The sequence below is a fragment of the Poecilia mexicana genome, unplaced genomic scaffold (assembly GCF_051168715.1).
Source record: "Poecilia mexicana isolate PSO_F unplaced genomic scaffold, ASM5116871v1 scaffold_15, whole genome shotgun sequence".
In the NCBI taxonomy this organism is placed as follows: Eukaryota; Metazoa; Chordata; class Actinopteri; order Cyprinodontiformes; family Poeciliidae; genus Poecilia; species Poecilia mexicana.
This window is the reverse complement of record NW_028263384.1, coordinates 9080906-9101119: the sequence shown is the minus strand read 5'-3', so window position 1 is coordinate 9101119 and position 20214 is coordinate 9080906. Positions and strand designations below refer to the sequence as shown.

The following is a 20214-nucleotide window of genomic DNA, read 5'->3' as shown; positions in this document are numbered from 1 at the left end:
TCTCTAGCTCATCTGAAGGTTTGTCCATTTTCTTCAAAGTTTATTATTATTATTATTATTATTATTATTATTATTATTATTATTATTATTATTATTATTAAGTCTGGTATTGAATTTTTTTGGGGGAACCCCCCCCCCACAAAATGTCAATAAATGAAAATGAGAAAATTGTTGGCATCAAACAGTCACAGCCAGACAAAACGACTCAGCTTTGAAAAATAAACCAACATCTTTTATTTGGTCACACGTGTCCTCGTCACTATATGTGCCAAAGGCGGTTCCACGCACTATGAAAACCTCTTTGCTCTATATGTTGAATAGTATAAAGTGATTATATGCATCTGTGTCCTTTCTGAGTTTCGTCCTTTTGCCTTGCAGCCTCCTTCATTCACAACCCAAGACTCGCTTACAGACTCGATGAAAACGCCCCACAATCATTCCAGAAAACACCACTAGAAATGAACGGAGCCCATTGTTACAATTTATATAATTTAACATGCAAAAACAACAGAAAATGGCAGATTTTTCGTTATACTATGAAATTCTCAATATGCAGAAATCAATGGAAGTCCCTTTGCAGCTGACAAACTAGAAGATCTTACAGAACATGATTGGCTTGTAATTAAAGTCATTTAATAATTATAAACGCACATTTTAATGACAGAGTTGTGTGCTACAGGTCTAATGCAAACACAGAGGTACACCAATTACACAACTTCCAAAATGATGTTGATTGAACAACCAACTATTTAGCTAGGAAATGTTTTTTTTTAAAAAAAACAAAGTTCCTAGTTGCTTTGCCAAAAGTTAAAATCTACAATTAATATTCCAAAAGCATTTACGTTTACGAGTTAAGTCAATAAATCAGCGGGCCAGAATTTGGAGCAAAATCTATTTTTGTTTCTGAACTTTCCAATTTAAACACCATTTTTTGTAGACATTAAGACAAAAACAGGAAATGCAACAAGTTCAACGTAATAGTAAAATTTGTGATGTCTATGTATTCTTCAAAAGAAAAGAAAAATAAAAGCTTATGGAGATGCATGCCACTGAAAATCAGATGGACTCTAGCAGATCGTCTCCAAATGTAAATCTGTGAGGATTCCTTAAGACGTCACGCAGCTTGAGAATCGTCTTTGGAAATCGGGATGTTCGTCTTCGAAAGGGAAAAAAAAATTGACGCCAATGTGAGAAACTTTTGGGAAAAAGAACGAAGCCTGAAAACAGATAAAAGTGGCCCCTGTTTTAAATAAACTCCTCTCGTAGCATTTCTGACCAATCAAACCTGCGCGAGCGCGCACACACACACACACACACACACACACACACACACACACACACACACCCCCCCCCCCACACACACACACAGACAAACGTTACTCAGTGCTGCCTGCAGAATCTTTAACCGTTACCATGATCTGAATACATACTGTGTACATACAGTGTAAACTGGGTAGATGGATAGATAAATAGCCACACCGAAAGACATATCACTGTTGGTCGATCCCGTTCTGAATGTCCTTTGCATCGAATACCATGTGTGTGCATTTTTGTTTTTAAATGTGTTTATTTCTTTTTTGTTTGTTTGCTTTGTAAATAGCATTTTTATAAGATGAGATGAGGTATTCATTCCAACGTGGACCCCTCCTCAAAGTGGCTGCAAATGAGAAAAAGGACAAGGTTACCGATTCGAAACAAACAGAAAATCAATAATTTTTCAGACGTGTAGCGTTAAGCAGTTACCTATGTTTACTAAAGTAATTAAAAGCAGGACAGACACCATGAAGCATCTGGATTTTATAAGTATTTCTAGTGGGATTTACAGTCGAACTACAGGGTAGATTGTGCACCATTTTGTTAGGCAACCTGAAAAATACCTAAATTGGGGAAAGTTTTCAAATGGCACGTACCTGTCATATATAAACTGTTTTAACAGAAGTAAAAATCCACTATGTTGCCTTTACCAATGAATGACTATTAATGTATGATGCAAAAGAAAACTTATCCGTGTTAACGGATAATATTTTTATTCAACTCGATATCTAACGTAAGACAAAAAAATATGCCGTGGATCAGTCTGAGCCACATTTGTTGCTTCTGAATTTAGGTAAGGTTTGCCACATTTCCAGGCAAGGATTGGGTGGAATTGGGTATTTTTACATATCTTCGGTCAAAGCTTAAGAGATACTTAGAAGACGTGAAGATGCCCACCAGCTGAAAGTTGTTTAGGAGGTGGTCTACGTTGATGTTATCGTAGCGCTCCTGGAAAGAGGTGGGTTCATCCCTGGACTCTTCCGCTTCGCTGGTTCCAGGATCTTCTAGGCTGTTTGTGTTTAACAAGAGAGGAAAAGTCACACGAGTCTCTTTTTACATGCAAAAAAACACGAACGGGAAATATAAAATCCATGCCGACGGAAAACGCTTGTGATATTTATTTACTTCGTTTTTTTTTTTTTTTTCAGATTCTATAGTGTTAAAATCTAGTGTGAATACGAGAGGCTTTGGGAGTCCCACCTTCTCTTTCCCGTCAGGAGAGAGTTCAGGTACTCCTTGACCGCCATCTGTTTCCGGAAGCGGCTGTAGTTGTCTGTGAAGATGGCGTCTGTGTGGCGCTTCGCCGGCTCCATCAGGTCATCACTGAACAGAAGGGGGAGGTCAAAGTTCAGAGCGCGGCAGATTTCTGTGCACAGGCAAGGTCGGGTGTGTGCGTGTGTCTGTGTGTGTTTGAGTTCTCCCAGGGTCTATCGGACACATGCAACAGAGAGCTTCCATGGCATAAATTAACCTTTAGAAATGTTTAACCAATTGCAAAACGCATCATGGAGCAGGTCAGTTCTTTTCATTTCAAATGCCACTTGGTCCTCTTGAACGATCAGTGAAATAAACTGTTGCTGTTTTATTCTTGTTCCTGTCAGAAAGTTAAACTTTTTTTTGTTGTCTAACCAATTTTATAAAGAAAATGAAATAATGGGAGTGGAAATAATCTCTTCAGAACAAAAACTGAAAAATATTTATATTAATTATTAAAATAAACACAGTAAATTGAAAAAGAAAATGTGATTAATTAGATGTCTCTTTTTCCCATTACTTTTATATGTAGCTTTTCCACCGTACAGAGGGGAAACAACCACTTTATTCTTCAAAAAAAGGGTTAAAGGGACATCAACAATTTACAATTGTTACATGCTCAAAGTAAAAAAAAAAAAAACTTTGTCCATTTTGTGAAATATTAAACTTCAAATTTTGCTCACATAATAAAAACAGCAGAGTTACCAGGACACATTCACATCTTATTTTCTGTGCAGGAATGAAATAATTATTAAAAGTTGTGTTTGTAACTTTAAAACTCTTCATATTATGCTTGTATATTTCTGTGAAAATACAAAGATAAAGAAGATTTTCAAAGTTAGTGATTATTATTTCTGTCACATAACAGTTCCTCTTAGATGCATTGTTTTTTTCTCCCCAGAGCAACTGACAAGATAATAAATGTGTTTTGACACATGATGGGTAAAATAAAAATATATCTACACTTATAGTCCCCACACTTTTTTTGAATTTGTAGACCTAAGGAAGCGGTAATTGTTGGTTTGTTGGCTTTCTTTTATTAGCTCTTGCATTTTTTAAAATGCTTTTTAAAATCCAAGATTATAGAAATTCATTGTGAGCTAAGTTGGAATATTGTTTTTTCTGTTTAATTTACATTACAAGACCATTCCTAATTTATTTTTTTATATGTATATTTCACGATGCAATAATATTCACTCTCGTGTCCAAAATGTGTGACGCCTACCTGACGCGCTTCCCGATCAGAGACTCCAGGTACCTCCTCGCCGACAGCTGCCCCAGGAGTTTGCTGTATCCGCTGGTGAACAAACCGTCTGCATGTCTCGTCGGTCTGCAAAACAATTACAGGGCGGGTCACATCAGAAGGCGCTCAGACTGGCTCCATCCGAACATCTGTTTATTGTGAAACAGACGCGCATCAGTCTGACCTGTAATTGTGCTAAATATGATGCAAAGGGCAGCTGTACTCTGAGGAAATGCAAATGCGTAAAGTACAATTGTTTTAGGAGACGGTCTGATTATCTGAGATGAATTAAAGTCGAATGATCCTGAATCACGTGTTTGAGATCTCGTCCGAGACGCACTCAGCTCTGATGCTGGAGGTCTGCGCTCACCTCGTGGATGTGTACGGCAGACTCAGAGTCCGGGAGTATAACACACTGCACAGGGCTATTAGGAGAAGCAGGTGGGGGCCGGTCCGTTGTACCATCGCTTTACACCTAAGGAAGGAAATGGAGGCATGTTATTCCATTTTTTTAATAAAAAAATATTTTTTCTTCTAAATTACATTTTTAATTTCACACATACACACACAATTGGAGAAGTTTTTTTTTACTCCTCGAACAACAGATCTGTGAATCATTTTCAAGCGACGCTAATTTGAAAAGCGGTATGAAACTCAGGGTACCTCATGCGTAATTACGCACGGTGCCATGAAGAGCTGTAAACCACACACTACAATGCTGAACGGTAAAATCTGACGAGTTATTTTTTTTAAAACCAAGTTTCTGATTCAAATGCTCCGACTTTACCCCCAAAATGTCCTACGGAACGCTGGAATGGTCGAGATTTAATTCGACCGTGCGTGCGTCTTTTTGTTGCGCAAAGATAAAGTCCAGATTTTATGAAAGAGAAAAATTTCTCATTTTAAGCTTAATCTTTTGGTAGGTTAGATTACTGATCACACGCCAACCTTCAAGATTACCACAAATCTTTATATAAACTTAGAAATCGTCCAAAATTCAATGCGTAATTACGCATGGCACTGACAACAGCGAGCTCATGTGATAGGAAAGCGGACAAATGTCCGTCTATTGCTTGTATGAAGTAATGTCGAGATTCTGCTAACTCCATAAAAAGCATTGTGTTTGAAGTTATACGCAACAAGTTACTACTTAGAAAACTTCACCCAAATTCTGAAACAGAAGCCCAAACATTTCCTAGAAAAAAATAAATAAATAAAATAAAAAAAATCTTACATTTGCTCTGCGGAAAGTTGCGATCGTCGGTTCTTCTCTTGATCCTATACAGCTGCTTGTAGCTCCAAACTGCTGACCCAGTCTGCCTCTGTCTGCCTGTTCCTGTTCGCCGTCGGTTCTGTCCCCGTTTTATACACCTGGATGTATCTGGCTTGCAGGAGGGAGGTGGGGGGACGTGAGCCCCATCAGCGGCAGCAGGAGACGTCAAAGGATGGCCGCTTCCGTCATCGGTCTTGCTCACGGTCGGAACCGAAGAGGCCATGTGCAGAGGTCTGTCGGAAGTTTTACTCTGAGTGTGTATTTTCCAATTAGTTGCGAGGAGGAATTAACTTATTCTTCGGGTTGACTCACCAGATTAAAACCCCCCTCTTAAACTCCCCGAAGGTTAAAATGAGCTGCGACTTCAACCTACATTTTGAAGTCGCAGCTCATTTCTCTCTGTCCTGGATGCTTGGATCACAGGATGCAAGCAGCTCTGGACATTTAGGGGTTTTTTGGGGGGCAACAATGTCCTTACCTCCTCTTGACTGGTCGTTTCATTGTCTTCTCCACTTGATTAAGAACCCGTGTCCCTGTCACGTTAACATTATGAATGGCACCGAACCGAACGCACAACCTTGAGAGACCCCAGTTCTCAAAACGATGTTGGAGACGTTTCTTCCACATGACTCAGAATTCTAAGTCAGAAAATGTACAAGTCAGAGACTGGTGGTGATAGTGTTTATGGGAAATGATGGTATGAAACGCCGAGCTAAAATGAAATCATTCTGGTAGAGGTGATTGTCCAGGTCAGTGGTGGCTTTTGCATCTCCAGTGCAGTGGCTGGAACAACAGGCCATCTCGTTCAGATCCGGTGATATAGGAAGGCTGGAGGTTTGACTGTCTCCACAAAAACACTTCAGCATTACCAGATGACAGGATGGTCGTCATTTAGGAGCGACAGTTTCATTTTTCCTTCTGTTGAGCTAAAGTCATACCCTTCAGTACCAACATTTCCTGCTCCAATCACAAATTCTATTTATTTGCTAATCATCTCAGCTGTTCTTTGTCCAGTAACCACCCTCCCCTGTGTTAATACCACTAGACTACATTGAGCCTTGTCAGATCATCCTGGTTGCACCACTATTACTTTTTTGGCGGTATCTTTCTCTGGTCCTCAGTGTTGTCTGTTTACTTTGCCATAATGTGTAGTTCTGTGGGTTTGTCAAGCTTTGTATTCTTTGAAGTTATTCTGGAGGAACTTATTCTGACTTCCTGGTGTCTGAATTTATTTATTTTATTCCATGTCATTTAAATCATCGTGATTGATTGTAATTGTTGTGAGTTAATTCTTGACTGTTGTCTTTTATAAGAAATAGTGTATTTATAGACTGTTGCACAGCACATTGGTGTAGCTTTAACTGGTTTAAAATAAATAAAATAAAATAAATTTGACATTGGATTGGAACTCCCTGACAGAAATATGACAAAGACGGATAAAATCCGAAAACTAGTTATAATCTTGTGTACTGGATAAATTCTTAAAAAGTAAGAATAGAAACACTGACACTTTGTACATTTTTTTGTGTAATCTTTCTGTTTTACTCCAAGGACACTTAAAAAAAAACAATTTTGTTTTCATATAGTAGTATTTTTTTTTAATTGAAAGTCAAAATACCAAAATCATTAGAGTTCATCAAAGCACACAAAGATCCTTTATTATTATGGCTTAAATCCAATTCAGCTTTGCTCTGAACTAAGATGTTTTGTGGTTTCACCTGTTTAATATCATCACAGTATCAGATCGAATGCACTGAAACATTCATTCTTCAGAATGTAGTACTTGTTGTAATCGTTGTATTTCAGTGTATATTAGAAGGATCCAGAAGTCTTCAGAAGAACAAAGGAGCATCTTCTGAAAAATCAAAAACCTGTCAATGGAGGAGATGATTTAATCAATTAAAAAAAAATTTGGAGCTTAAATAATCAGACACACTATTAGGAATAAATGATTTCTTTGTCATCTTCTTGCCTCTTCAAAACATAAATACTTCACTCATCAACAATGTCAACAAAATCCTCCAGTCCTCTCTCCTTGCCCGCTCCATCCATTCATTTATTCACAAAGCAAAATGGGCTCTGGAAATCTTTGAAATTACCACTGCTAATAAATGCAGCTAAGTATTTTACACCCAAAGACACTGATGCTGTTTTTTTTTTTTTTTATTTTATTTTATTTTTTTCAGGTTGTTTGGGGGCTTTTACGAAAGAACCGCCACGCTGCGCTGAATTGTTTCTGAGTCCACTCACAGTGTTCTCGATGTGCCCGGTTTGTTTTGCTGGAACAGCACAGTGAAAGAGCCGTGACGTCAGCTGGCGCCTCATCCGCACGTCCTGCCGTCCGTCCATCCTTCCATCCATCCATCCATCCATCCATCCATCCATCCATCCATCCATCCATCCGTCCTTCTTTTCGTCTTTCCAGCCATCCGAATGAGTATGAACCATTTATCTTAAATTGTTGCAGTGGAAAAATAAAAATGAAAATGATAGGCTGAAACATGCGAGATACAGAGGATAAAGAGAGACTCTTGATGTAACAAAGTAGAAATGTGGAAAAACTGCAGCTTTATTTTGAGTGATCCATGGGTTTTTGTTTCCTTTGGGCATGAATATGACAGTATACGCTTACACAAAAGTCCCTTTTATCTTACCACCACTCACAGATGGTACGGGACATATTGTTAAAGGACAGCAGCAAAGGGGGAGTGATCCAAAACATATGGCTCAACAAGCACATAAATAGTTTTAACAATTACGATATCAACTTTCTTCCATGGATTAAAACCAAAACAAAGAAAAATAACCCCAAAACAACAACAACAAAAGAACAAGAACTGTAAAGAGAGAGAATTAGAGGGACAAAATGAGCAAGTATAGCAAGTATAATTTATTTTAGACAATAAAAGATAATATGTAGTAATGAACTGAAGAATGAAAAGAATAATAGTAAAACAGGAAAACATCAGGGAAAACATGATCACCTACATCTTTGCTATAGCAAACTATTGTATAGTACAATCAATCAATCAATCAATTAATCAATCAATCAATCAATCAATCAATCAATCAATCAATCAATCAAGTTTGTATCGCACATTTCAGCAACAAGGCAGTTAAAAGTACTTTACAGCATAAAAACACAAAAATAAAAAGTCACAAAAACAACATGCAGTCACCAATTGAGAAACTAGAAACAAACACAACATTTCGAATCATCAATGCACATCAAATATGTTGGTTAATGTTTCATGTATCGTTCTAGACAGGTGAGTTAGTGCGGTCACTATCTCCACTTTACTCCTGTCAGCTTTGATCTGCCTTCTTGTTTTCCAGATCAACTGTTTTCACTGTAAACAAGCGATCAGCTACTTTTTAAACTGGACAACAAGATCACAAGCCCCTCTGAGATCATCCTTCCTTTGAGATCTAGACTCCTGCAGATCAGCTGAAAGGTGGCCACAAAGAAAGAGGGCCTGAAGTCGAGCCACCAATATTACATTCTGATCAGGCTTGGGGAAAAAATATAATCCATAACAATCATGAGGGATAATGTGGGACTGCCGGACGAGTGAGACGTTGTGAATTGATTCAAAGCGAAAGTGCACAGAGAGGACAAATAGCATGTTCTTCCAGACTCCGTCTGATCTGAAAAGTACATTAAACAGAAGAATCTGGTGTACACAGTAAGATGGTCCACAAAAAACTTGCTTGTATCTGATGCACTGAATGGGATCGTGCTCTCATCCTATTGCTCAGATGAAAGTTCTAACTTATTCCCCTCTTGTTTTGCACCCACAGCTGTATAATCTGGCAGCCTCAAGGCCAGCGATCTATAGATGGATTGGCTTGCACGATGTGAAGAAGAGAAGACCATACTGGACGTCTGTGGTTGTGTGTTTATTGCATAACTTTCATTTTTCAGAGCATGGGAAGATGACCTGAAGAAATGGATAGAAACATTTACTTACATCTGAAGCTGCCCTTTCAACTCCACCCAAGTTATAGGTGGACAAAAAAAAAAGCTAACAACAGAATTTAAGATGAAATTGCTCAGATATTTTCAATATTTTAGTTTTACACTTCACTGTATTTAAGCGACAGTTTTCGTTTGGAGGCAAAGAATTCTCTCAGGGACTGAAAAGCCTCAGAGTCACGAGCTGATGGATAACTACTGGTAATATAACATGACCACGTTAGAAAACCGATGTTGTTCCACATCCCTTCTCCCCGTACAGAAACATTTTCAAAGGACGTATGATCGAACAGCTTAAAAAGTTTCTACATTAAAACCGGTTATGTATAAGTTACTGCAAACACTGTCAAATACAGAAGATCAATTATTATCTGTGTATAATTTCACAAAGCAACGGTGTACAAATAATCACGAACATGATTGATAGCAGCTTTAAATGGTTTTGCAGTTATAAGAAAGGCAACGTTGCATTTGTGCTAATAAAAAAAAAATCATCAGTGGTGTTTGGTTTCCAGAGCACAACACAGCTGCATTAAATTTTGCTCCCTGCAGCAAAAACAAATAATATTGTTTTACGCACATTTTCCAAGGAGCAGGATTGATTTCGATTCACATTTGTGGTTATGCACCTGATAATGACTACAAATCCTATTTACCACTGCACAGAGATTTATATCTCTTATATATTTATGTATATATCCTTCCAGTCAGCAGACGACCTCCTCCTCCACCACAACCACCTCTTACCTTCCCTCTACGCAGCCATGATGGCACTACGTAAACCTTAATGTGATCAGTTCATAGAAAAAGTGGATTACGCAGAAGTCCAAGGGAGAAGGAGCTGCTCTAATTGACAGCAGTGACTGGAGACAGATCCCAGCAGGAAAGGGAAGCTGATGGAGGAAATGTCAGCCGCATTACGTTGATGTTGACGGAATGCACAGAGGAAAACGTTCCTATGGACGTGAATCAGACCATCTCGACTGTGTGCACGCTCAGGACGACACAGTCGGGGCTCTTTGTTAGCTCAGCACGAACAGCGGGTCGTTCACTTTGGCTGCCAGAAACCACGGCGCCTTTAAAATTTTGTAAGACAGTGGCTCTCACTCAGAGAGTTCAAATAAACCGATCTTACTCAGATTTTTGTCTTAAGTTCAGCCTCTCCCTGCTCCGTACTTCTTGCACACTGTGTTGTCCACTGAGCACAGCAAATGACTTCATCCTCGCATCCAGGAACACTGATTAGCTACGGGGTTAATGCAGAGTGTAATTAGTTTTAAATAATTTGGTTTGAGAAAATATATAAGTCTTATAAAGCAGTTTATATCTATTATTATCGTGGCGGAGTCAAATACGTGTCTCAGTGGATCGAGTGCTAAATATTGAACCTGAAAGGTAAATGCTTAACATATTGTGGTTCTTTATTTCCAGATGGTTTTATTTGTACAAAATAAGTGTAAAAAGTCCTAATAACGTCATTTTTATTGCAGTAGCATCTGATTCGTAAAAAAGATATGTCTTTCGTGGGAATTTATTCAGAAAAAAATCCCACATGATCTTATATGATTTTTTATGTAAATAGTAATAATTGAAAAAAAATTTTAATTGTAAGAGCTTTTTTAGTAGTAATCTGTGGCTTCATGTTTTCCTTTGGTGTAAATAGAATGTGACCCATTCATTTCCACATCAGAGATGATGCAGTTTTGTGCTGTTCTTCATATGTTGGGAAATGGCTACAAGAAAACAAAAAAAATTACCAGTCCAGATCGACAGCCTGAGCAATAAATAAAACGTTTGAAAGAAGCAAAACTGTGGGGAAAAAAACAACAAAACAAAACAAAAAAACTCCTCATGCTCACTATTACATCTGTGGTGTCGTGGGTCTGTATTTCCAGTGTACTACATCATGAAAACTCACCGAAAACTAGAATGTATAGTAATTTGTCAAGATTATAGATTAAGGATTCAAAACATACGGTTAAATGAACACACAAATAGCTCACAGACACAAAACGAATCCTGTTCCATTGCTATCTCAGCTAAGACAGGACCACAGACTTTGGATGAGCTAAAGAGGACGTGCAAAATGGAAAGGTCCAGGATTCTTCTCTGAAATGTTGGGAAATTTTACATAAAGCAAAGAAAGTTGGACAAATTTACTATAGTGCTTGCATAGTAACAGCTATGAACCCTGGTAGTTTTGTTAAAAACAAGTATTTTTAAATGTAAGGTCTGTTCTTGAATGAGAGGCTAGATTGCTCTAAAGGTTTTAGGAATGAGATTATGCTAATGAAACCCTTGGTTATTATTTTTTCTCTGGGTTTTTACTCATTCTTACCAGACATGTAAACAAATGTAATCAGTTTATGAGTTTAATAACTAGATTATTTACATCGATGGGAAAACTACATGACTCTGTGACTGATGACTATTATCACTTAGTAAAAAGGACTCTTCCATCGTTTCGAATGTTAAAAGTTACAGTCCTTAAACAAGGAAAGAGAAAGAGGAAACAAGTGTTATTATTTTTTAAAAAAAACCTGATCTTACAAGAAAATAAGCTGACCGATAAGCATTTGTGCATAATTCCACATATGTTAGAGGTAAAGTGGTAACTGTGTCTGCTGAAATCTCACCATCAACAAAACCAATGCAGCTGATTTAATGTCTGCAGACAATGGTGGCCAGAAACAGCCACAAGTGACTACAGTTTGTCAAAATCAAGATGTCCCACATGCTTACTTCTTGAGAACTACATCAACACCACATGCTGTTGCTAGTCTTGGCAGTAAATGCAACACCTGTGACTAAAAGAGCCAGAAACCCTGTGGGGACACCTACTGTTCACTAAGAACTTTTTTTTTGTACCTTTAATTTCTTCGAATTGTCTGGTTTGTGTCATCACTTTGCAACGCAGACAGAACTTGGAGACAGAGGAAGGATGGTCTTTGTTCTTACTGTCTTGGAAGTGAGCACACTTACAGTAAATACCCAGAAACCTTGATGCCTTAATGCTGAGCTGACTGCGTTTTTTATTATTACTTCTTTGTTTCTTTTGTTTTTACCTTTGCACCCACACAGGCTACCTATTCAAAGGGGATGATGGGAAAAGACGTGGAACTGTATAGAAAAGTGTCTTCAGGCTCTCTGACTATCATAAAAAAACGGGTGAGTGTTGCACAGCGTAGTTGTCTTGTGGAATCGATTCCACCTTCCTCCTGTGAGGTGCCCAGAGTTTGGCACTTAAACCCCCAGTAACTAGTCAAAACCTCGAATTAATCTGAAATTCTAATTCAAAATTCCAAAAAGCATTGAAGTTGTACAGGATTCTTGTTGCATGGACTAGTTTTACTCTGTAAAAATGTATTTCCCAGCTAAACCAAGACATATGCGCACATAAAGGATATTATTACTTCTAGTAGTAACTAAAGTTATGTACTGTTTTGCTACACTGGAAACAGAGACTAGAATTTTTATTTATTTATTCATTTTGAATGGTTAGCATGAATATATGTTGAATTCCTTACTATTTCAGTGGCAGTTCCAGAAAACGTTCATAAGGGTGCCTGGACCGAGCCGGTAAAAATTATAGAAAGGCACAGCTTAAAATAAAAAAAAGAACAGAGGAAATTTTTTTTATTATATCTTCAATATGCATTACATATAGTAAATATTAATTTATTTTTGTATTTATTTATTTATTTATTTATTAGGTTTTGCATTTCTGTCATTGAAGAAGATGACTCTATATGAATTTAATTCTCTGACGGGGCCAGCAGTTTTCAAGATGGGGTCTTGGTGGGCTTAGTGGCGCCACTGCTACTTATTAGCTTTACCTTAGTTATGTAGCACAATGAAAATATTGTCACCCTCTGATTGGTTATATTTTCTTGAGTCCATCAGAAACAACCCTACGCCTTCAGACAAGGCTGTTTCAGGTGCTTTCGTTAGCATGATATCGAGCTGGTAAATTTGACAACCGTACCAGCTCGGGCAGTGAGGGAAACAAAGAAAACACACTACAGAATGTGAGAGCTCAAAAACGTTAAAGAAAAAGGCAGGTAACAGATTAGCTATTATATCTACGTGTCTTTGTAGCAAGAGACTCTGCGTCGCAACTCTTCCAGCAGTCGGCGTGATGAGGGGAATCCCCTGGCTGGCTGAGTGCCTCCTTTGGCCAACATTATCCAATTAGCGAACCGCAGAGTAACAACTCTGATTGCAGATTACAGCTGGCAGCCTGATGGGACGCGCTGGGGTCTCGCTGCCACTTTCGCTCCTCTCCGTCTCCTCTGAGTGAACGCGGCAGGTAGACAGATGGAGAGCAGCGGCTGAGATAAGACGCACTCAGAGACACGGAGACAAGAGTGTTTGAAAAGTGTCTGAAAGAGAGGCCGCACTGGAGGTAGGAACAATGGATGTCTGAGACATGGAGGGAGGTGGAAGACAAAAAAAACAAGGAAGGTAAAATAAACTAAGCAATTCTTATAAAGACCACATGTTTAAGTTTCTTAAAATGATCACAGGGTGTTTGCTCTTGATGTTTTTCTTTTTCTGCCTTTAAGTCCAATAGCAGATGCAAGGCTCTAGCGTTTCGGTGTCCAGTGACTGAATTTTTTATTTATTCTTTTTTGCTAAATTCCTGGAGCTCAGTTTGATTGGATGGACATTGTCTAAGCAGCACTTTCCTACTCTTGCCATAAATTTTCAAGTGGTTTTGTGTCTTGGCTTTGACTGGACCATTCTAGCACCTTATCATGTGCTATGAATAAGGTAATTTAAAAGTAGTTTTAGTCGTATGTTTAGAGTCGTTTTCATTCTCTCAGTTGAACTTTCACTCCAGTCTTTAACGGCCATTCACAAGTTTTCTTGCAAGTCCATAAAAACATTATGTCTGCAAACTGTTAAGCAGCTGTACAAGCACAAAAACTAAAATAGTAGATTTAATTTTCTCTTGAAAATTCAAGTCCAGGCTGAAATTGCTCTAACTGTAGCAGAAGGTAAAACAGGCATAATTCAGTAGCGTACATCTTTATTGTGTTGTAAAAAAAAAAAACCTTTGGAACCAAAAGTGGGATGGTTCTCCTATTTTTTATTCAGAGACATGTAATTAAGAAAGTAAGAAGTAATATTTGGCATTCTAAGAACTGTAATCTTCTCCATAAACCAACAACTATCATCTCAAATGTCAACCTATTTTCTTTTTGCTACTACCATGTGACCCCACTCTGCCGCTAAATGCACACCCCATTCGCTTTGATGACGGATCGTGATCCCCAACCTGAAGAGATGACCCTGATGAATCAGTTGAACGTCTCTAATGCTTAAACCCAATTCACTTGAACAGGATGCAAGCTGCATTCAGAGCTGAAATTGATCACAAGAAATCAGAGGACCGGAGGAAATTTAGAGAAACGACCAGCTAAAAGGACCCTAATGTAAATGATATGATTATGACGCAGATTATCTGGAGTTCTGTTTCTCACTGATGACTTGGAGAGTCCCAGCCGGTGGCCATGTTAGTTTCATACAAGTGAATATGGACAGCGGTAAAAGTGTAATTATTCAAAATTTCATGGAATGATGACAAAGTTAGGATCAGAGCATGTTTTCGTTAAAGGTTTTCTGTTTTCTGCATGCAAAAGTTTATTTCAAAAAACTTTCTGTAGGAGGGAAACATCTCTTGTGCGTTCGATGTGTGCAAATGTGTCAACGTGGCACCTGTGAGACGTGCACTTTCAAGATCAGTGGAAACAAGACAGCAACTGCTGAAAGTAAGTCATAAGGTTTCTGTTTTGCAGTTCGCTGCAAACTGTAACATAACATCTTTGCTTGAGAACTTTGCTTTTAGACAATATCTGCACATCAGGGAATTGAATTTGAAAATGTTTTTAGACCTCCCTTCTCTCATCTCTCATTAGAAACATGTTGCTAACATTTACATTTAAACTGGGAATAACACTAAGCTTCAAACCAGTTGGATTCATACGAAATGTTACTGTTAACCTTTAATTCACAGCTGTAATCACAGCAAAAGCTTGTTCTATAAAATGCCGGCTCAGGTAAGTTGATAACAAACATACGCCACACTTTTAAGCTCTTTATTTATGATAAGCATTTTCAAAAACCACGTGCTGTGTTTTTTTGTCTTACTTCCCGGTATGTTTCATTTAAAGTTAGTCTATCACATGCGTTGCGTGAGTGTGACAAAAACGTCAACGCATAAGAATTATTCTCTCTGGCACTAAACAAAACCACAGCCAGTGGACTCATCAAGGCTCCACTCCCTTGAGGTTTAGTTAACGAAGGGATTGTTTGGTGTTTGTCTGGTACACAGCTCAATTAGCCTTCCAGAGCTCTTCAATGCATCCTAAATTAACTAAAGACATAAATACATTTGGTCTGGATTCAACCCCAAGCCAGCCATTACGCACCACATGCAGTCCTGAGACTGCAATTGGTGCAACACACACTTGCACAAGCACACACTCACACTACCTTCATTAACTCTCATTAACTGGAAAAATGTACCTAGAATGCATTGGGGCCGTCTGGCTCTCTTGTGGGAACCAATCGGATTACGCTGCTCTTCCTGGTTGGGAAATGATGTCATCTATCTATCTATCTATCTATCTATCTATCTATCTATCTATCTATCTATCTATCTATCTATCTATCTATCTATCTATCTATCTATCTATCTATCTATCTATCTATCTATCTATCTATCTATCTATCTATCTATCTATCTATCTATCTATCTATCTATCTATCTATCTATCTATCTATCTATCTATCTATCTATCTATCTATCTATCTATCTATCTATCTATGGATGTGATACTGTCTCTCTTCAAAGTCTTCATTCTTTTGCTGCAGACATTTTAACTCATCGACATCATGGGGCTCATACCTCTGTGATGGCCGCATTCCATTTCTGTGCTGCGCTGCCATTGTGTATGCTGGGTCACCGGCACACCTGAGCACCAGCAGAGCCTTTGTGAATGTCATTAGCTGCAGGTGGGTCTTTCTGCAATGACATGTCAAAGTGTGCCGCGAGAGGTTGTTTTCTCGTCTGGGGTCATGGGATTTTTTTTATTTTTTATTTTTAGAAAGGACGGGATAATCATAAAAATCTAAATCACATGAAAACTCTTCTGCTTGTCGTCATTAAGAGAATTCCAACTACTTATTTCTCTCCTGCTTGGACTCGTCCCTCTCTTTCAGCAGATAAAATGATTCATGAGCATTAAATCATTAAGAGAATTTCTAATATTAAACTTCAAAGAAAACCTTTGAAAAAGAAAACCATTAATGTCTTATTATACAGTCTAATCTAATACATTGACAAAAATGATTCTAAATGACCTGCTGTGGTGCAGAATCGAGGAAAACAGAGTATTATGAGTTTCACCTAGATAACTGAATTGCACTGGATTGCGTGGGAGAATCTGACATATTTATAAACATCATTTTTCACCCAGAGCTAGATTTGCGACAGACCGGTTGTGATCTTTGACGCATTCGAAACCGCCGGCTTTAGAGCTCAAGTCACCAGAGTGCGAGTCTACCTTAGTGCGTCACAGATGCACTTCCCTTCAGCAATAAAACCTGAATACCTGTCAAAGCAGGATGACCTCATCGCAATCATCGGGCATTCTTCAGCTAAATGAGCGTGATGAGACGCTCGTCATGGTTGTTTCTGAGTTATAGAATTTCAACATGCTTGTTTTCGTGGAAAAGCAGTGTGAAAATGGACAATTTTGCTCAACATGGCAACAATTTATCCAATAATTACTTTTCCTAGAAACATTTCTGAACCTTACATTGTTCCATGTAACATAGAATCAAGACATCCCACACTGTGAAAACTGTTGCTATTTATTTATTATTGATATTTTTCATTCTTTCACTGAGCCTCATCCGCAGGATGAAATAACTTCAGGTAAGTTGATAAAAAAAATGCAGTCACTGGGTTGCTCTTATGAGTTTAACTCATACTAGAGAGCAAATTTGTTCATCTATAACATAACATTAGCTTTTTGTTGCTAAGTAGTTAGCGCAAGCTAGTGCTAGCTATATTCAACAGACAGTATAAGAATAAATTTTGCTCCCACAATTCAGTTGTAATGTGTTATCCATTTTGTGTAAAATTACATTTACCAGCTTGTTTTCTTCGATTTTGTTGAGCATTTCGTAGAACTGTTGCTACAAGAGTTGCCTTGCAGCAATCATTTCCTGGCTTTAAACTCTTATTTGGGCCTCTTTTGGGGTTTCCATGTTCCTGTTCCCCCACATCAAAACACGCAAGCATTGGATTTGCATGTTTTGCAAACCCTTTGACTCCAGGTTTGTCTTCCCGAGTCAAACCCATGACTCAAACCTGGTTGTGTTAAATCTACCCAGCCCTGAATCTGTCCATAGTCTGCAGAAAACAATCCAGCAGTTTGCAGAGTGAAGGAAAATAAATGTCCACAGTCATTTGACTCATCATTTTGATTTTAGCCAGTCAACAACACTTTATTCAATAGATAAAAATATTCTGCCACATTGTCTCCCTCTTTCTCTGCTTGGCATCTGGAAAGCGCTTCCCTGATCTAACCTGACAGTTGCGTAATACCTTGTCGATGTCCAGAGCCAGCTATGCTATCGACTGTCATTGTGCTTTTTGTGTCACGATGATGTAAAATTTTGCGTAGTTTGTCTTTCAACAGCATGAAAACTTAGGCTACATTCGATTTTCTTGTCATGGCCTAAATATGCTTTTTTTATGCTCTAATTGAATAGTTTTCAGTGTTCCACTGTATGTGCCTTTTTCTGGACATCATTTTACTGTCAATAGTAAATATATGTGGGTGAGTTTGGCTAAAATCTTAATGTCTAGACATATTCCAGTAATTAGTTACTCCCTTCCTTATAAATATCAGCCTAATTTTTCATAATGGGAGAGACAGGGCTTTATGTAATGTCTTTATTAGGATCCTAAGGTATGATGACATAGAAAGGTTTAATAAATTGGTGACATTTTTACTGTTGTTTTCAAAAACTCTTCATGTTTCAGTGGATTTACTGAATGTAAATTAATTTGATTTTTTCAAAACACAAGAATTTGGTTGAAAAAAACTTCCTTAATTTACTCCTAAAAATTCACAATACATTTCGTCATATAGATCTGATTATAACAGCAGGAATGTCAGAATTTAGGTAGTGTTTGTCATGGTAATGACACAATTGATGATCTTGATAAATTACTCCTGCTGAGGATACATTTGAATATTGGTATAGAGATAAAATTTATTTTGTGCTTAGATATAATGGAAATAGCATGTTTTAGGTAAAACTATGATAAAAGTTTTATTTTTATTTTAAGTGAATAGATTTATTTGAGTCACCTTTAGATCTCCAGGGAAAAAGAAAATGAGTGTAAAAAGAAAACGCCAATCCACAATGCAGTACAGTCTAACGACAAATATAGATTTTATTTATCAGACTTGAAATATGTGACTCAACTTTTCCCGCTTTACGTCAGCAAGCATCACCAGCATTTTATTAAATCCCCAAATAATGAATAGTATTTCATGAAAAAAAATCATACCATTTTCAAGGTTCAAAGTTTACATACACTAAACCTATGCCTAGAGGATGTGTACTCTTCTGATTAGAAATGGTCAAACATTCAACTTCTTTGTGTGACATTGTGGAAGATAAACCAGATGTTTAAAGGTGCCATGTTCTTCTTTTGAGTTACATAAAAGTGAAAACATTAATGGAATTTCCATCCTTTATATTCTTCAACAAGCGGTTAATGTAATTTGCTTTTAAATGCTTGTATCTAAAACAGAAAACAACAACAACAAAAACAAGAAAATACTAAATATATTGTTAAAATGATGTGGGGAAAAAATAATTGTCCTAAAAGAAACAACTGCTGTATCAACATGGGTTCATAGGTCATTCAGAGAATCAGAAGGAATTATTTGTTAAGCAAAACACAAAGACAGATTACAGTTTATAAATTCACTCATGAGTGAAAAAAATAAATTTGGGAATTTTTGGTAATTTAATTAAAGCTCTCTTTCTGTGGAGATTTAATTCTACTACTTATAGTTAGATGAATCCAATTAATAACAAATGTATCTACAAGGTCTTATCAAAACAGATTAGATACAGAAAATTGTAGTCAAAAGAACCCAATAATATAGACAGAATAAAATTTTGTTACGTACATTGTACAAATATTTTTTTTACCATTTACACAACTTACAATGTACAAATCTTTTTTCAACAACAAAAGGTTTTACATCGCAAAAAGTCCAACCAGTTGAATCCAGAGAACAATTTTCATCATTCTTTCAAAGATGAATCTTGTGCTACTCTATCCTGACAGTCCCTTAACGCATTCACCTATCAGTTTCCAGCACAAGCCCTTCTCTCTGCTGATTGGCTGAAACAGGACGGAAGTGGCTTGTCAGAACAGCAAAGATGTCCGCGCTCATTTGAAAACCTGTCGTAGCCAACTTTACATTTTGAGCAACACAACCGACTCGTTTTTATGTTAGCACGGTTAAAGACGTTGTGGCCAAGCCAACTATACAGTAAGGAAAGACGAGGACACCGCGACAAGGGCCTGCTTATTCCTTATTAGCTGGTAAGTGGGTAAACTCCTCCCAGTAAACTCACAGCTAACATGCTAATCTAGCTTTGATGCCATTGAACCTCTGATGTTTTAGCGTTAGCATGCTATTGTTAGCTTTTTTTTAACTTTTTACTCTAAGAAGTTAATTGACAAGAAGTGAGCTTTGCTTTGGAGTATTTCTCGTTAAAGCTCAGTATATTGTTTAGTCTTGTGGTGGGGTTTGAAGCGAGACCGTATTAGTATTAAACGTTAAAAGGGTTGAGCAAAAAGCACTGTCATAATAAATGAAAGAGAATAAGGAGATGCTATCAGATTTTTCCTGTTGGTGTCTAATTTAGGTGATTAATGGAACTATTCAGAACTGAATTGCACTGGATTCAGAAACATGAACAACAATTTAGCACAGTTATGGGTAAATTGCAGTTGACATGTTCTGCAATATTCCACAATAGTTTCACTATTGCATTATCTTGCAGTGGTTTTCTACAGGTGCTGGAGCTACAATGAATATGAGATTG

At 37.6% G+C, this 20214-nt stretch overlaps 2 protein-coding genes across 5 annotated transcripts in view; one reads left to right on the top strand and one right to left on the bottom strand.

Annotated features, from left to right (window-relative positions):
* Positions 1–205: 205 nt before the first annotated feature.
* On the bottom strand, positions 206–5544 carry vip (vasoactive intestinal peptide). The gene is made up of 6 exons (XM_015013372.2): positions 5046–5544; positions 4182–4286; positions 3794–3898; positions 2515–2637; positions 2212–2323; positions 206–1657 (listed from the first exon to the last, which is right to left on the bottom strand). Coding segments are annotated over exons 1-6 (456 nt in total). The 5' UTR covers positions 5048–5544; the 3' UTR covers positions 206–1648.
* Positions 5545–19510: 13966 nt separating this feature from the next.
* The window catches only part of anapc1 (anaphase promoting complex subunit 1), a 50585-nt gene continuing 49881 nt past the window's right edge, over positions 19511–20214 (top strand). For all 4 annotated transcript variants that reach the window (XR_015765361.1, XM_015013367.2, XM_015013366.2 and 1 more), the window contains exon 1: positions 19511–19708. The gene's annotated coding sequence lies outside the window, so the exon portion shown is untranslated. The remainder of the gene's footprint in view (positions 19709–20214) is intronic.

What these genes read in the sequence shown, in the direction of transcription:
- vip (XM_015013372.2), bottom strand. An exon ending in CTGCCGTACACATCCACGAG is followed by an intron (nt 3,899 to 4,181) that starts GTGAGCGCAGAC and finishes ATTGTTTTGCAG; the next exon opens with ACCGACGAGACATGCAGACG. An exon ending in CTGATCGGGAAGCGCGTCAG is followed by an intron (nt 2,638 to 3,793) that starts GTAGGCGTCACA and finishes CCTTCTGTTCAG; the next exon opens with TGATGACCTGATGGAGCCGG.